This window comes from Emys orbicularis, chromosome 5 (assembly GCF_028017835.1).
Source record: "Emys orbicularis isolate rEmyOrb1 chromosome 5, rEmyOrb1.hap1, whole genome shotgun sequence".
NCBI lineage: Eukaryota > Metazoa > Chordata > Testudines > Emydidae > Emys > Emys orbicularis.
This window is the reverse complement of record NC_088687.1, coordinates 42,593,779-42,611,462: the sequence shown is the minus strand read 5'-3', so window position 1 is coordinate 42,611,462 and position 17,684 is coordinate 42,593,779. Positions and strand designations below refer to the sequence as shown.

Here is a 17,684-nt window from a genome sequence, read left to right as displayed (position 1 = left end):
TGTTACTTTAGCCACTTTAAAAGTGTGATAGGTGCTATAGAAAAATAGTCCTTGCCACAACCCCAGTTGTAGAGGAAAATTAAAATAAGACACTTGGGGCAGGCTTATGGTTCCTTTGTGGTAATGCAAATCAACCTGACTTTGACCAGTGGTACACAAAGAGGCAGTGTACCTGATCCACAGAAAACCTGCGCCCACTACAGCCGTAGCTAGAAAGCACCTTATCTGTTTAGCTCGAGCTGTACAGACTCATATTTGGCTCTGGGGGACGCCAGTTCAATTCCTGTTGTATTGGCCAAGATGGCCAGCATAACCTTAAAAGTAATCAGCCCAAACAGTACATTGTTTCAGCACATCTCAGCAGCTGCCTCCAGGAGAAACTGACACTTCCCTCCCCAGCATAAACCCTGAAGGAGTGTGTCAGTTAAAACACCTCTTGCTCTTCTTGGAGGGCAATCCCTTTGCTGAAGAGAGGAAGTACAGTTTTTACCCTGCATAAGCTATGGTGAACACAGCCCTTTACATGGAAAATGCATTAGAAGAACAGTCTCACTAGAAAGGTGTCTACACTGAATTCCTGTTATAAAGCAAGGGGCTTTAGAACATATGACACTCTTCATAGTTAGGGTCCTTATTAAAGTGACTAATTTCTATTTCATTTGTTTTAGATTAAATATGACTTTCTGTATGAAAAAGAGTATGTTTGCTGCTTGGAAGAGTGGACCAGTGCTGTTCACCAAAAGATATATACCACCTTCATTCTTGTCATACTATTCCTTCTTCCACTGATGCTGATGCTTCTGTTGTACAGTAAGATTGGTTATGAACTCTGGATTAAGAAACGAGTGGGAGATGCTTCAGTTCTTCAAACCATTCATGGGAATGAAATGTCTAAGATATCAAGGTTTGTAAAGTAAAACCATATAGTTAGAACTCTCAGTCTTGAAAAGCATATCTGGGGACTGGCAACAAGAAAAGTTATGGACAAGATTTTCAAAAGTGATTAATGACTAGGGCCCTACCAAATTCATGGTCCATTTTGGTCAATTTCACGGTCATAGGATTTTAAAAATTGTAAATGTCATGATTTCAGTAATTAAATCTGAAATTTCATGGTGTTGCAATTGTAGGGGTCCTGACCCAAAAGAGGAGTTGTGGGGGGTAACAAGGTTATTGTAGGAGGGGTTGCGGTACTGCTATCCTTACTTCTGTGCTGCTGCTGGCAGCTGCATTGCCTTCAGAGCTGGGTAATTGGAGATCAGCGGCTGCTGGCTGGGAGCCCAGCTCTGAAGGCAGAGCCACCACCACCAGCAGCACAGAAGTAAGGTGGCATGGTATGGTATTGCCACCCTTCTGTACTGCTTCTGGCGGGGTGCTGCCTTCAGAGCTGGGCAGCACAGAAGTAAGGGTGGCAATACCGTGACTCCTCTAAAATAACCTTGCAGCTCCCTTTTGGGTCAGGACTCCCAATTTAAGAAATGCTGGTGTCCCCCTTGAAATCTGTATAGTATAGGGTAAAAGCACACAATAGACCAGATTCCATGGGGGAAGACCAGATTTCACAGTCCGTGATGCTTTTTTCATGGCTGTGAATTTGGTAGGGCCCTACTTATGACTTAATATTTGGTGCCCAACTTGAGACACCTTATAAGGGCCTGATGTTCAAATAGTGCTAAGCACCCACACTCTGAAAATTGGACCCTTTTCAGGTGTGCCACATTGTGCACCTAAAATTAACACTTTTAAAAATGCAGGTCATGAGTTGGGAGGAAGAAGCAGTTTGTTACATTCCTGAGGCAGATTGGGAGTGATCAAATACAGTTCCTTTTAGAATCCACCTGGAATGAGATTAATAATATCAAAAGTTTTCTAAGATGAGTTCATTATTTGTGTGTCTATAACCACTGTTCTATCAGCCTTTTAAAAATGAAAGTAGTATATTAAAATAAAAAAGAATTGGAACTTACCTGAAAACTAATTTGATACACTCTAATTGGGTAGTTTCTAAAGAGATATAAATGCCCTCAGTCTTTTTCTGCCTCATGAGACCATCCAGATGGGAACTTTGTGTTTGAAATGCAATTAAAAAAATGAATAATTAACAAGCAGACAACAAAATGGTATAGTTCCTTATGCTTAATTGTAATGTAGTGTAGCAATTACCCTACTTTATATATTACACTGCAGTTTTTCTTTAATTTGGCAAGTTTGTTTCCTGGTGTGATGGCAACTTCTAGCAATACGTGCACAGAAAACAGGAGAGTACCATATTAAATATTGAATCCAAGGAGAATAATAAGTAGCAGCTTAAAGAGAAAAGATTGCTCAGTCAAGTGGCTAACATCAATCAAAATGAGGATGAGGATGAAGTTGCAAAACTGAATAAAATAGTAATGTAACATGCTTGTAAAATGTGTGCCAATCCCCAGCTAGTGACTCCTCCACATAGAGGATAAGGTTCTACTACTTCTGTCCGCCAAGAGAGTTGCTACTTTAGCTCAAGTGGTAGAAGTTTATATTGGGTTCATAACACCTGGTGGTAATAATGTTATATGGGAGTTCATGAGTAATGATAAATCCAGACATACTCTGAGCCTGCAAAGTATTTTGGTGAAAGCAGGGCATGTACTCCTAACAGATGGTGCAGACCCCATTCCTCCAAACACTATCCTCTAGCAACAAAAATTATCAGGTGAGGTTCCATCCAGCTCCTTATCTATGTTGGACACTGACAGAGTAATGAGACATTACAGATACAGTCAATATTCCAGGTCCCAGGAAAAGATCCTTGCTTTTTGATATATCATGGATTTTTGAGCAGTTTCTCCATCTCTAGGTATCAGAATTAGACTAGCTTGAACAGCTATAACAAAATTGATTTTTCAAATACAATATTCTCTAGACTGCCTACCATAACTTAAATACTTATCTTTTGCATTAAAAGTGCTAAGTAAAAGCTGTTAAATTATTAAATATCACATCTTTACATATATGTTTGAAACAGCTACACAGAATGATCCATCCATGTTTTTAATATATCACTGTGTTATCTGGGCACCTTAACTTCAGCCCTAAACAGAACCTTTGGGCTAAGATTTTCAACAGTGACTCATGTTTGGGGTACCTGTGACCAGGAGCCCTTCTACCACCGAAATATATTTCTTTTTCCTCTGGGTTGGCTGGGGCATAGGGCCCACAATATCCTTTGCCACCCTAAGAAATGCCTCCTTGATCACAGGTAAGGGCTGTCTGGGAGCTTTGTGAGACCCTGCAGGTCTTTGCACTTTGGACATAAGTCACAAGACCTGCAATAGTCTCCCAGCTCATATCTGGCCAATAAAAGTTCCTTTTCAACCTTTCATAAGTCCCCAAGTGACCTGCAAAAGGACAGTTGTGGGGTAATGTCATTAGCTCCCTACAATGCTTAACAGGCACAACCAGCTGCTTGTAAACCTTTACAGGATTTTTGATTTTCTCCATAGGACTTTCTCTATACATCCTTCCCTCCTCTTCAAAAAACCTTTCCCTGTTTCCCCTAACTGGGGACCCCTCATGCTATCTAGGGATGGGTCTGCTCTCTACTGTGGTGCAAATTCCTTCTGGCTGTCAGCTCTGACCAGAGCCTCCTCCACTGGCACTGGGAGTGGCTCTGCCCCACTTGTCCTTGGAGACTCACTGTGTCTGTCTGATAAGTCAGGGCCAAGGATGTCCCTTTCCCCTGAGCTGTTTCTCTGTCTTTACAATTCCTTTCTGGGACTACAGAGCAACATTCACTTTTAGTGCAGGTTACTATATTAATGGCTTTAGACATAGTTAGTATGTTACTTCCCATGAGAATTTCTGCTGGAATGCAATCCAATACACCAAATTTTAAAATGCCTTCCAGACCTTCGCACTCTAAGTACACTTTAGCTAAAGGCACAGTGGTTTTAAAACTTCCCCAAACTAGGAGTTCTACCCTTTTTCCATACAGCATGCCAATCTCCCTAATAATACCTTCTCTGAATCACTTACAAATCTGTTACCAGTGCTTGAAGTGTGAACCTTAGTCAACCAGCACATTGTGTGAAAATCCTGGCCAGAGTACGCTACCTGTGACTTCTGGCTCAGGACACACACAACTGTGAGCCACTGTGGTACTGCTCTGCTTCAGTTCCCCGACACAATAGCTTGTCTGTCTTGCCAGCAAACTCTTCTGGACTCTGCCAGTCCATATCTTGCTTTCCAAACCCATTTCCTGAGGTCCACAGAGACATCACTACCACCAAGGAGACCGTGCATGCACCAGCATGTTAGGTTAGCTGAGGACTTGCCTTCCACTGTTAATACACAGTACTGAGATGGTTTTGTAATAAAACAAATTAGTTTATTAATAAAGAATAGATATTTAAATGATAGGCAGGGCCGGCTCTGGCTTTTTTGCCGCCCCAAGCAAAAAAAAACCTGCGGCGCAGCCGGAGCGGCAAAGCAGGAAAAAAAAAAACCTGCGGGGCAGCCGGAGCCAGGGTGCAGGGGGACTCCCTGCGCTGCAGACGTGCCCCGGCTAGCGGGGTGGGGTGGGGGAGGGAGCGAGGGGAAAAAAAAAAAGCGGCCGTGCCGCCCTAGGATTGGGCGGAATGCCACCCCGTAGAATCTGCCGCCCCAAGCATGAGCTTGCTTGGCTGGTGCCTGGAGCCGGCCCTGATGATAGGTATGGTTACAAATAAAACACAATACTCTTTCTAGTGATCGAAACTCAGTTTTAGCAAGTTACAATCTTTGTCTAAGCAGGTTTTTCACTTACATCAAGCAGGGCTGTCCCTAGCTATTTTGGTGCCCTACGCAGCCCCCCAGGCCTCCGCTGTGGGTGGGAGGGCTGGCCACTTCCTGTGGGAAGTGGAGTGACCCAGCCCCAGCCTGCTCTGCTTCCCTGACTCCCAGAAGAGGCCTGATTTTTCAGAAAGTGCTGAGCATCCACCTTTTGAAAGTCAGGCCCATTTAAGGTGTTGCAAATTGGGCACCCAGAAATTGAGACACTCAATGACTAGTCACTTTTGAAAATATCTCAAAGTCTGTGTGCTCATAAGTATCTGCTGGGGAAAAAACTGCATTTCAATGCATCAACAAATACTTGCCTGTCCAAATATTTTGAGCTGAATAAGTAAATGACAGAGTTTATTAGTGCAGTTGCATGAAGGTAAGTAGATTTTGCATTTCAAATTGGATCCTGAGTTAGGAAAATATGACATTGCTCTTGTTATTTATTACTTATTTGATATGGTTCAGTGATTTCAAGGAGGGTTAAGCAAGTGGGCACTTTTGAAAATCCCATTAAGTGCCTATCTGCATCTTTGGGCACCTAAATACCTTTAGAAGCTGACCCTGAGGCATTTGTGCTAATCAACAGTTTATTCAAAGTTATTCTGTAAAAGCTACCTTAGTGTAATTTCAGGAAGAAGAAGCGAGCAATCGTTATGATGGTGATGGTGGTGGTTTTATTTGCAGTCTGCTGGGCCCCTTTCCATGTGATTCACATGATGATAGAATACAGTGAGTACCTGCCACACTTCTTAAATTAAGGCATTTACTTTTGAGTGTGTCTTTTTCTTTTTAGTAATGGAATCACTGGTGTTGTATCAAACTCTAGTGCTGCTGCTCTAGTGCCCATTGCAGCTAAGGTGAATATGTGCTTTTAAATCTGGAATAATAAACACTCCCTCGTGATATAACAGTGGTTCTTAATCTATTTATCAAGTTTGTCATCTTCTTCTTGTGTTTTATGGTGAAGCAGACTTACTTGCTGAGTCTGTGATCCCCAAGCGCTGGACACTATAGGTAATTAAAAATTAAAGTCTTTCATTTTTAATTCCTAGCATTCTGAAAGAATTTCAGTATTTCTTTTTAATAGGCCTCATTTTCTCAGTGCTCTTACTAGGTGTTTCCATGAAAAATTTTGAACTTTTTTCCCCCCCATATAAAATACCCCCTTTCAATGGTGCACTCTTTGTTCTCCCAGAGGAGATGATCATCTGTTCCTGGACCTTGCACATCCCACATAATCCATATTTGTTTGTTTGTTAGAAACAAATTACTATTAATCTACAATGGCCAGTTACAATTCTAAATAGTCACTTCACTCTATCTCTCAGGGCCTTGGAGTATATCAACATTTTTTACTCTTGGGCATATTTCATATTCCCCTTTGTTTCTTTTGCCCATCGTTCTTGCCATTCTTTTCAACTCATTTTTACTTTGATTTTTAAACTCCAGTTTATTTAAAGGTTTCAGAGTTCACTCTATATGCATCCGAAGAAGTGGGTTGTAGCCCACGAAAGCTTATGCTCTAAATAAATTTGTTAGTCTCTAAGGTGCCACAAGTACTTCAGTTTATTTAAAGGGCTCTCTAAATCAATTTGCTCATTTTCAACAGCATTTTTTTGCCATTTTGTCTGCCAGGTCATTGCCCACTACCCTGTGTGCACTGGGATCCATGCTATTACTATGATTACACCCAACTACATCAAATCTATTGTTAACAGTAATATTTCATTCAGAATATCATTTCTGCTCTTTGAAGAGCCATTGCTGATTGCCTGTAGTCCAGATAAGGAAACAGGATGACCGTAGCGTCTGGGTGCACATCTATGGCCTGGTCTACACTACACCTTTAATTCGGATTTAGCGGCTTTAAATCGAATTAACGCTGGACCCGTCCACACAACGAAGCCATTTAATTCGAATTAAAGGGCCCTTTAATTCGATTTCTGTACTCCACCCCGACGAGCGGAGTAGCGCCAAAATCGAATTTGTCAATTCGAATTAGCGTTAGTGTGGCCGCAATTCGATGTTATTGGCCTCCAGGAGCTATCCCACAGTGCACCATTGTGACCGCTCTGGCCAGCAATCTGAACTCGCATGCACTGGCCAGGTGGACAGGAAAAGCCCCGGGAACATTTGAATTTCATTTCCTGTTTGCACAGCGTGGAGAGCACAGGTGACCACAGAGAGCTCATCAGCACAGGTAACCATGCAGGCTGATAATCGAAAAAGAGCACCAGCATGGACCGTACAGGAGGTACTGGATTTGATCTCTATATGGGGAGAGGATTCAGTGCTAGCTGAACTGCGTTCGAAAAGACGAAATGCCAAAACTTATGAAAAAATTTCCAAGGGCATGATGGAGAGAGGCCACAATAGGGACACAGATCAGTGCCGCGTGAAAGTCAAGGAGCTCAGACAAGCCTATCAAAAAGCAAAGGAGGCAAACGGTCGCTCCGGGTCAGAGCCGCGGACATGCCGCTTCTACGCTGAGCTAAATGCATTTCTAGGGGGGGCCGCCACCACTACCCCACCTCTGACTGTGGATTCCGAGCTGGGGATAATCTCATCAGGGACACCTGATGATTCCGCGGAAGGGGAAGAGGAGGAGGAGGAGGACGAGCTGGCAGAGAGCACCCAGCTCTCCGTTCTCCCCAACAGCCAGGAACTGTTTCTCACCCTGACTGAAGTACCCTCCCAAGCCTCCCAAGCCAGCACCCAAGACCATGACCCCATGGAAGGGACCTCAGGTGAGTTTACCTTTTAAAATATAAAACATGGTTTAAAAGCAAGCATTTTTAATGATTAATTTGCCCTGAGCACTTGGGATGCATTCGCAGCCAGTACAGCTACTGGAAAAGTCTGTTAACATGTCTGGGGATGGAGCGGAAATCCTCCAGGGACATCTCCATGAAGCTCTCCTGGAGGTACTCCAAAAGCCTTGCCACAAGGTTTCTGGGCAGTGCAGCCTTATTCCGTCCTCCATGGTAGGACACTTGACCACGCCATGCTAGTAGCAAGTAATCTGGTATCATTGCCTGACAGAGCCTGGCAGCGTATGGTCCCGGTGTTTGCTGGCATTCAAGCAACATCCGTTCTTTATCTTGCTGTGTAATCCTCAGGAGAGTGATATCGCTTAGGGTAACCTGGTTGAAATAAGGGAATTTAATTAAGGGGACTGAGGTGGCCGTTCCTACTGGGCTGTTTGCCTGTGGCTGAAAAGAAATCCTTCCCTGCATTTAGCCAAGTGCAAGGGGGGGGGAGGATTGGCCCAGAGCTTTTCGCGTTTTGCTAGCAGGGATCTTCCCTGATACCAGCCAGGCGGTGGGGGGAGGGATAAAGCACTCATCCCAGAGAATTCATGGCGGGTGGGGGGGGTGTGTTAGTTTGGTTCCTGCAGGGATCTTCCCTGATACCAGCCACGCGGTGGGGGGAGGGATAAAGCACTCATCCCAGAGAATTGGATGGGGGGGGGGGTGTTAGTTTGGTTCCTGCAGGGATCTTCCCTGATACCAGCCAGGCGGTGGGGGGAGGGATAAAGCACTCATCCCAGAGAATTCATGGCGGGTGGGGGGGGGGGTGTTAGTTTGGTTCCTGCAGGGATCTTCCCTGATACCAGCCACGCGGTGGGGGGAGGGATAAAGCACTCATCCCAGAGAATTCATGGCGGGTGGGGGGGGGGGGTGTTAGTTTGGTTCCTGCAGGGATCTTCCCTGATACCAGCCACGCGGTGGGGGGAGGGATAAAGCACTCATCCCAGAGAATTCATGGCGGGTGGGGGGGGGGGTGTTAGTTTGGTTCCTGCAGGGATCTTCCCTGATACCAGCCACGCGGTGGGGGGAGGAATAAAGCACTCATCCCAGAGAATTGGATGGGGGGGGGGTGTTAACCTTCAGCAGCAGAAAACAAGCTAACAGGAAAACTGCAGCACAACGGGCTTTGCTTGGTATGTGGGAAAGCAGGGCGCAGAAGCCTAAAGACAGTGGCTTACCATGGCAGCATGCAAGGTGAATTCTGTTGCCCCGACCTGCGTCTGTGATCTCTAGCAGCAAAGCCACAGGCACTCAATATTAAGAGGCAAAATGCGACCTTGCACAGAAATCACATGTGCTATGTAATGTGAATAGTATACACCGTGAAAGAGTATAAGCATTGTTCTGAAAAATGTATCTTTTAAAAAAATTCTCTCCTTTTTTCACTCCCTCCAGCAGGTGCAAATGTTTCAAGCCTCCCTCCTCCTTCCCGAAGGCTATCCCAGATAAGGCGTCGTAAAAAAAAAACGAGAGAAGAGATGTTTTCCGAAATCATGCAATCCACCAGGAATGAAAGAGCTCATCTGAATGAGTGGAAGGAGACGGTTTGCAAGTATAGGAAAGAAGCCAGTGACCGTGAGGACAGGAGGGACCAACGTGAGGACATGAGGGACCAACGTGAGGACATGAGGGACCAACGTGAGGACAGAAGGGACCAACGTGAGGAGAGGAGAGACGCTCGAGATGAGAGGTGGCGGCAGGAAGATCAGAGGAGTCGGGAAGCAACGCTGGGGCTGCTGCGTGAGCAAACAGACATGCTCCGGCGTCTGGTGGAGCTTCAGGAACGGCTGCTGGAGAACCGAGTGCCGCTACAGCCCCTGTATAACCCCCCTACCTCCTCACCATGTTCCATAGCCTCCACACCCAGACGTGTAAGAACACGGGGGGGGAGGCTCCGTACACCCTCCCATTCCACCCCAGTGGACAGCCCAAGCAAAAGGCTGCCATTTTTTTAACCTTTTTTTACTGGGCTTTTCCTTCCCGCAGATCCTCCTCCCAAACCCCACTCAGGTTCTGTGCCGCTACAGCCCCTGTATAACCCCCCTACCTCCTCACCATTTTCCATAGCCTCCACACCCAGATGTGTAAGAACACGGGGGGGGGAGGCTCCGTACACCCTCCCATTCCACCCCAGTGGACAGCCCAAGCAAAAGGCTGCCATTTTCTTAACCTTTTTTTACTGGGCTTTTCCTTCCCGCTGATCCTCCTCCCAAACCCCACTCAGGTTCTCTCCCTCTTTTTATAATCAATTCATAAAGAATAAATGATTTTTAAACAATGGTGACTTTATTTCCTTTGAAAGCAAGCTGGGGGAAGGGGGAGGGTGGGTTCCTTACAGAGAATGAGTCAATAAAGGGGGCGGGTTTTCAGGAAGGATAAACAAACATAAATTTCACACTGTAGCCTGGCCAGTCATGAAACTGGTTTTCAAAGCTTCCCTAATGCGCAGCGCTTCATCGTGTGCTCTTCTAATCGCCCTGGTGTCTGGCTGCGAGTAATCAGCAGCCAGGCGATTTGCCTCAGCCTCCCACCCTGCCATAAAGGTCTCCCCCTTGCTCTCACAGAGATTGTGAAGCACACAGCAAGCAGTAATAACAATGGGGATATTGGTTTGGCTGAGGTCTGAGCGAGTCAATAAGGATCGCCAGCGACCTTTTAAACGGCCAAATGCACATTCTACCACCATTCTGCACTTGCTCAGCCTGTAGTTGAACAACTCCTGACTCCTGTCCAGGCTGCCTGTGTATGGCTTCATGAGCCATGGCATTAAGGGGTAGGCTGGGTCCCCAAGAATAACAATTGGCATTTCAACATCCCCCACGGTTATTTTCTGGTCCGGAAAGTAAGTCCCTTGCTGCAGCCGTTTAAACAGATTGGTGTTCCTGAAGACGCGAGCGTCATGAACCCTTCCCGGCCAGCCCACATGGATGTTGGTGAAACGTCCCTTGTGATCCACAAGTGCTTGCAGCACCATTGAGAAGTACCCCTTGCGGTTTATGTACTGGGTACCCTGGTGCTCCGGTGCCAAGATAGGAATATGGGTTCCATCTATTGCCCCACCACAGTTAGGGAATCCCATTGCAGCAAAGCCATCCACTATGACCTGCACATTTCCCAGAGTCACTACCTTTCGTAGCAGCACCTCCGTGATTGCTTTGGCTACTTGCATCACAGCAGCCCCCACAGTAGATTTGCCCACTCCAAATTGATTCCCGACTGACCGGTAGCTGTCTGGCGTTGCAAGCTTCCACAGGGCTATCGCCACTCGCTTCTCAACTGTGAGGGCTGCTCTCATCTTGGTATTCTGGCGCTTCAGGGCAGGGGAAAGCAAGTCACAAAGTTCCATGAAAGTGCCCTTACGCATGCGAAAGTTTCTCAGCCACTGGGAATCGTCCCACACCTGCAACACTATGCGGTCCCACCAGTCTGTGCTTGTTTCCCGGGCCCAGAATCGGCGTTCAAAGCCTATAACCTGGCCCATTAACATCATAATCTCCAAAGCACCGGGGCCCGCGGTCTCAGAGAATTCTGTGTCCGTGTCCATGTCCTCATCACGCTGGTCGCTGCGCTGCAATCGCCGCCTCCTCCTCCTCCTCGCCTCTTTTTTCTGGTCCTGTGTAAGCATAAACTCCACGAGAAAGCGCGAGGTGTTTATAATGTTCAAGACTGCGTTCTGGAGCACAACGGGATCCATGCTTGATGCAGAATGGAGTCTGCAGAGTTCACTCAGGAAAAAAGGCGCGAAATGGTTGTCTGCCGTTGCTTTCAGGGAGGGAGGGGGAGGCTGTACCCAGAACTACCTGCGACAATGTTTTTTGCCCCATCATGCACTGGGGTCTCAACCCAGAATTCCAAGGGGGGTGGAGACTGCGGGAACTATGGGATAGCTATGTAAAAGCTACCCACAATGCAACGCTCTGGAAATCGATGCTACTATGGTAGCTTGGACGCAAACCACCGAATTAATGGTGCCTAGTGTGGCCGAATACATTCGAATTTACAAAATCGGTTTCCTAAATTCGAATTATATAAATTCGAATTAATCCTGTAGTGTAGACATACCCTATGACTCAATTTAATGCCAGCATTATCCTTGCCAGTTCAGCTGTCAAAACGGCTACAAAATTTGATTCTGAGTGCAGGAACACTGAAAGCTGTTCCCATTCGTCCTGTTCTTACATCTTTGGATCCATCAGTATATATTGGACAGTAGCATTCCCATTTATCACAAATGTTTTCATTTGCTATAGCTTGCACATTTAACACTCCTTTTCCAGTCATAATATATTTTTCCCAAAGCTATAAATTTTAATCTTTTAGGTCTTTGTTTTCACCAAGATCTTTTGTCCACACTTTAACCTTGCTTACTTGAGGCATTTTGAGTTTTTGCCCTACACATAGCCCACTTAATTCCCAGCATTCATCCTATATTAGTTTGGTATTTTCATCTTCAGTTTCCAATGACTTTATCCCAAAAGGTTAAGTCTAAAAGCTTTATTCTTAAAGCAATGGACAGTTCACCTGCAGCTATCTGAATTACACACAGCAGTGTTGTGATGAAGGCACCACATGCAATTTGCAACCCCAGAGCTTGGACTGAGTCAAGCTTTCTCAAATTCATTTTTGATGCTGAACCAAAAGCCTGGTACATGTACTGATCAATTGGTCTTACTGGAGTTCTGTATAACATCACGAGTACTCTCTTATCCACGCGCCAAGAGGTTTGAGAAGTACTTTCCATATGATTCTTCCAAGTGAACGTGCTATCAAATATCACCCCTAAAAATCTGTAGCTTTTAACTATACTTATTTGCTATCCATATAGATATGATTTATAATCTTTAAAATTTTTCTTTTTAGTGAATATCATTCCCTTAGTTTTGTCAATTGAGAATTTAAAGCCTCGCGTTTCTCCATTCTGCGCCTGTCCTTAGTACATTTACTCTTTTAGCAGCTCTTTCCGGGTATCTGTTTGTGACCCCTGAGGCAAAATCGTCAGCAAATAAAGCAATGCCCATTCCTGCACTTAACTCTTTTGGAAGATCATTCATCATGATCATGTGGAGTGCCATTTGTTAGTGTACATATATTGGAGTAGGCTTTTCCTACTCACACCTGCATAGTTCTTTTACTTAAGAAATCCCTTATCCACCTAGACTTCCTTCCTTTTATACCCATGGCAGCCACTTTATAAGTAAACCCTCTCCAGAACATTCCATAAGCTCTTTCAATATCCAGAAAAGTTGGCCTGTATGCATCAGGTCAAGATCTCAGCTTGCCTGGTTTCCTTGCTGGAACAGTAACTGCATGCTTCCACTCAACTGGCAGATCACCTTTTCCTCATATGCTATTGCCCAATTTTAGTATCACCCTCAGACTTCTTTCAGATAGGTGTTTAAGCATTTCAAAGCTTATACCATCCGGCCTGGAGCAGTACTTTTGCTCTTTTTTATAGCTTTTGGAAGTTCCCTCATACTGAAGTTTTCATTTAAAATTGTTTCATCTTCCTCTCCCAGCTGTTCAATACCCCATTGTTTTTTTAATGCATTTTCTTTTCCTCTCACAGATATCTATACTCTCATTCTCATCATTACTAGCTCTTTCAGCCTTGAACTGAGTCAGCCTCTCTCCTTTATTGCCCCTCCAGGCTTGGCATTGGCTGCAGGTATAGTGAGGTGAGGTTAGCTGGGCCCATAGACTCTCCTTTACCCCTTTTCTGTGGATGTGGGGCCTTTTTGCCCCATCAGAGTCCCTGATTGGGGACAGCAATTAAGACAATTGGTCTCAAATGAGGAAGACACTGACACCTGCTCCCAAATCTGAATTTAAAATGTCTCCTTCCTACTGTTGCTTCATCTTAAGCCTGAGTCAAAACTGACAAGACTGGGAGTTGGCACCCAGCAGATCTGTTCTTGTGTCCAGGGCCTAGGAGGCCCATTGTAGGCATGCCTTTCTCACACTCTCTCCTTCTATGGTGCGTGGAGGAGGAGCAAAGAACAAGCACTCATAGTCAGCATGTGAGTGCTGTGCTCAAGAAGTGGCAGAATGCAAGTACTGGAAATACTGGAAGTGCCATTACACCTTCTAGCTCCCCCAAACAGTGCCATAACAGTGACCCGGAATATTCCAGTAGGACTCAAGCACTGCTCACGATACTCTGTCTCCCTGTGGGGGCTCCTCTCACCCTGAACATGAAGGGTCTGCAGCTGTCAGAACTGGCCTTGCAGATAGTGCAATGCCAAAGTATACTACAGAGCTGCCTTGCAGGTAAGACATCCTCAGTGCAAATCAGAGACTATCTGTGGGTTTTGCCCTAAGTTATTTTTGGCTGCTACTGCAGTTGCCTCATAGAAATTTCAAACCAAATTGTGGATCGTGACTACTGCAGTCCTTCTTTGCTTTTACGTGCCTCAATCACCAAGGATCTTGTTTAAAACACTAGCAACTAAGTATCAGCGCAGAGCAAAGGGGCTGATGCATTTCTCTTCCTCACTACATTGATTCATCAGTTGAAAACACACAATTCACTACAACCAAAGCCATTCATCCATTATATAAAAACGCTTTTTTTGGAACTATTAGCCTTGAAGGCGAAACCCTGCTTCTACACTGACCAGAGATGAGACTCTGAAATGAATTCAATTCCTGGTATAGGTGGACAAAAGAGAGGCTTGGTGAGTTAAGCACAGGATTGTGAGTTGGTTTCGAGTTGTAATTCCAGCTCTGCTACTGACTCATTGCATGGCTTGTCACTTCCCCTTTCTTCCTTTCCCCTGTCTGTAAAATGGGGCAAATATTTACTCAGCTAATGATAATTTGCTTTTATAGTGCTTTTCATCCGTTGATCTCAAAGCACTTTACAAAGGAGTCAGTATCATTATCTCCATTTTACAAAGGGGGAAACTGAGGTACAGAGATTTACCCAGCAGGCCAGTGGCAGAGCTGGGAATAGGACCCAGCTCTTGTTAGTCCCAATACAGTACACTCTCTATTAGGCCACGCTGCCAACTACTATGTAAAGTGCTTTGAACATGTGAAGTGCTCTATAAATACTCATGTTGATTACTATTTATTTTAAATGGCTGGAGCATTACCTGCTTATATCTGGCCTGGATTGGACCCAAAGTGTGTGAGCACAGAGGAGAGAGCTAGTTTTCCACCGTGTGAGCTGTAAAAAGGGCAGAGGACAGTGTAGGGTGACAAAAACAGTGTTTACAAATCTGAAGTGAAGATAGAACATGGGGGACAATGGGGTTTAAATAAACAATGTATGTAACTGACTGGTAGCTTTGTGTCACTCAGCTGTCTGTTAATTTTGCAATTCATAAATTGCGATTTTCAGACTATCTTTATATGACTGTGTTTTGTTTTGTTTTGCTTTCTGGTCAAACCCATCATTAAAATGGATAAAAACATCTAAGAACTTTTTCTTGAAGCTGAACAAGAACTTCTGACCTGCAAGGGTGGGTATGGCATGTGGGTATCTATATAATTATATTTCCTTTTTCCCAGGTAATTTTGAAAGTGAGTATGATGACGTCACAATCAAGATGATCTTTGCTATTGTTCAGATCATTGGGTTTTTCAATTCCATTTGTAACCCTATGGTATATGCCTTTATGAACGAGAACTTCAAGAAAAATTTCCTCTCTGCAATCTGCTTTTGTATTGTCAAGGAAAACCCATCCCCTTCGAGGCGACTTGGAAACTCGGGGATTACCATGATGCAGCAAAAGGCAAGTCTTTCTCTAAGAGAGCCCACTGCTTTAGAGGAGGCCAGGAGAGAAGCATTCAGTGATGGCAACATTGAAGTCAAATTGTGTGATCAGCCAGCTGCAAAAAAGAATACAAAAAGGCACCTTGCTTTGTTTGCCTCTGAACTCACTGTACACCCTGCATTAGAGAATGGACACTAGCATCATGAACAGAAGAGAATTGCTTCCTATATTTGATATATTTCAACAAACCATTTTGTTTTATTTTCTACTTTGCACATTGAAGTGAGAAAAGAGAATATATTTTATGGTTTATGATAATGCTAGAATATGTTTTCAAAACAGTAATATATTTTACAGGGGTTAAGAATAAAACTTTGGAAAAGAAGTTCCATTATGATTACAAGAAATATTTTTCTTATGCCAAATTCTGGCTCTCTGGGGTTTACTCCCAAATGCAGGCAAACTAACACTGTTTTTCTATTAGCAACTCTGTTTACTTTGTGCCTGTGTTCTTGCTGGCCATGGGAATGTGCACAGCTGACTGTGCAAATTGCCTGAAGGTATAATCAGTGGGGTGAGCACATACTGCCTCTGGGCAGGTCTGGATTCCGTATGGACTATGCTACTTCTACCAAGACCTGCCCTCTGCAGCTCAGTGGACAAAGGGACTGCAGATTAGAGTCTGGGAGGAGGCAAGGTTGAGACGCATCAGGTGTATTATGCATTTCTCTTGTGCTATGTATGTGAAAGGCCAGCCAGAATTTGTCTGTATGGAGTAAGACTTACACGCTGTATGCATACTAAGGCTTTTGTTAAGGGAAGTCAATTTGATATCAACAATGTACCTGTGTGTGTCTAACTGATATACTGTCATCACAGGATAATTAGCTGAATACAAATATAAATGTTACAGTGGACTGGCCTGTAAACTGCATCACTTTAATTGAAAAATGCATAATGTCAAGAAGTGCAGTAAAGTCATCAATACAATGTAGAAGTTGGAGGATGTGTTCCCTAAAATATAGTTGTTTGTTTAAGGTCCCAATTTAGATACATTGCCTGACTAACTGTAGCAATGCCATCACTATAGGGCAGGGGTGGGCAAACTACAGCCCGCAGGCTGTTTTAAGCTAGCCCGCAAGCTCCCGCTGGGGAGCAGGGTCTGGAGCTTGCCCCGCTCCGGTGCTCCAGCTGGGCCGCTGGGTCGAGGGGTCTGCACCACGTGGGTTGGCCCTGCTCCGGCGCTCCAGCCAGGGCGCTGCATTAGAGGGGCCACACCACATGGTTCGGCCCTGCTCTGGTGCTCCAGCCGGGGCGCAGGGTCGAGGGCCGCACCACGCGGCTCCCGGAAGCTGTGGCATGGCCCTGCTCTGGCTCCTACATGCTCCAATGGCTCCCTCCAGTGCGCCAATGGGAGCTGCAGGGGCAGTGCCTGTGTAAGAGCCGGAGAAGGGACATGCCACTGCTTCCGAGAGACACTTGAGGTAAGTGCCGCTCGGAGCCTGCATCCATGAGACTCTCCCCATGCCCCAACCCTCTGCCCCAGCCCTGATCCCCCTCCCGCTCTCCAAACCCCTCAATCTCAGCCCAGAGCACCCTCCTGGACCCGAAACCTCTCATCCCCAGCCCCACCCCAGAGCCTGCACCCTCAACCAGAGCCCTCACCACCTCCCGCACCCCAACCCCAATTTTGTGAGCATTCATGGCTCGCCATACAATTTCTATTCCCTGATGTGGCCCTCAGGCCAAAAAGTTTGCCCACCCCTGCTATAGGGCCTGTATAGGGTACAGGGCCTGATCCAAAACCCACTGAAGTCAATAGGAGTCTTTCCATTCATTTCAGTGGGCGTTGGATCAGGCCCCTTCTGAGTAAAATCATAAGTAGAATCTTCTAGTTTTATTTTTCTGTGTAGCATTTCCTTACTTCCTAAATGGATTGCTTTCTGTCCAGGGATAGCCCAGTACTCACTCAGAGTTTTTAGCAAACTACAAGGTTGAAGTGGCACACAGTGAAAATGTGAAGTCAGTACAAATGTGAACTACTAGAAGTGGGTGAAAACTAGAACTTTGAATTTGAACTTATTTACATTTCTGGGCCAGGGAGAAGAAGTGTGTTTAGATTCTTATCCTCTGATATGATTCCACACCAGAATAGGTTCAGAATTGGATCCAAAACCAAAACTTGCTTATTTTTTGGTTTCAGTTTAGATGCAGCTGGAATCCCTGAACAAGAGGTCGAGATTTCAGTGCCCTTTGATCTCCACCTCATACTTCACCCTAACTGTGATTTGCTGAATTCAAATCTGAGAGATGACCCTTCCCACTGCTCTGGCATTGTAATTTACACCTATCTTAA

The 17,684-nt window shown here is 45.1% G+C and overlaps 1 protein-coding gene across 1 annotated transcript in view; it reads left to right on the top strand.

The window, feature by feature from the left end:
- Positions 1–15,526, top strand: part of QRFPR (pyroglutamylated RFamide peptide receptor) — a 61,331-nt gene extending 45,805 nt beyond the window's left edge. The window contains exons 4-6 of the mRNA XM_065405446.1: positions 669–904; positions 5,432–5,529; positions 15,123–15,526. Coding sequence (XP_065261518.1) covers positions 669–904; positions 5,432–5,529; positions 15,123–15,526 — 738 coding nt within the window. The remainder of the gene's footprint in view (positions 1–668; positions 905–5,431; positions 5,530–15,122) is intronic.
- Positions 15,527–17,684: the final 2,158 nt, after the last annotated feature.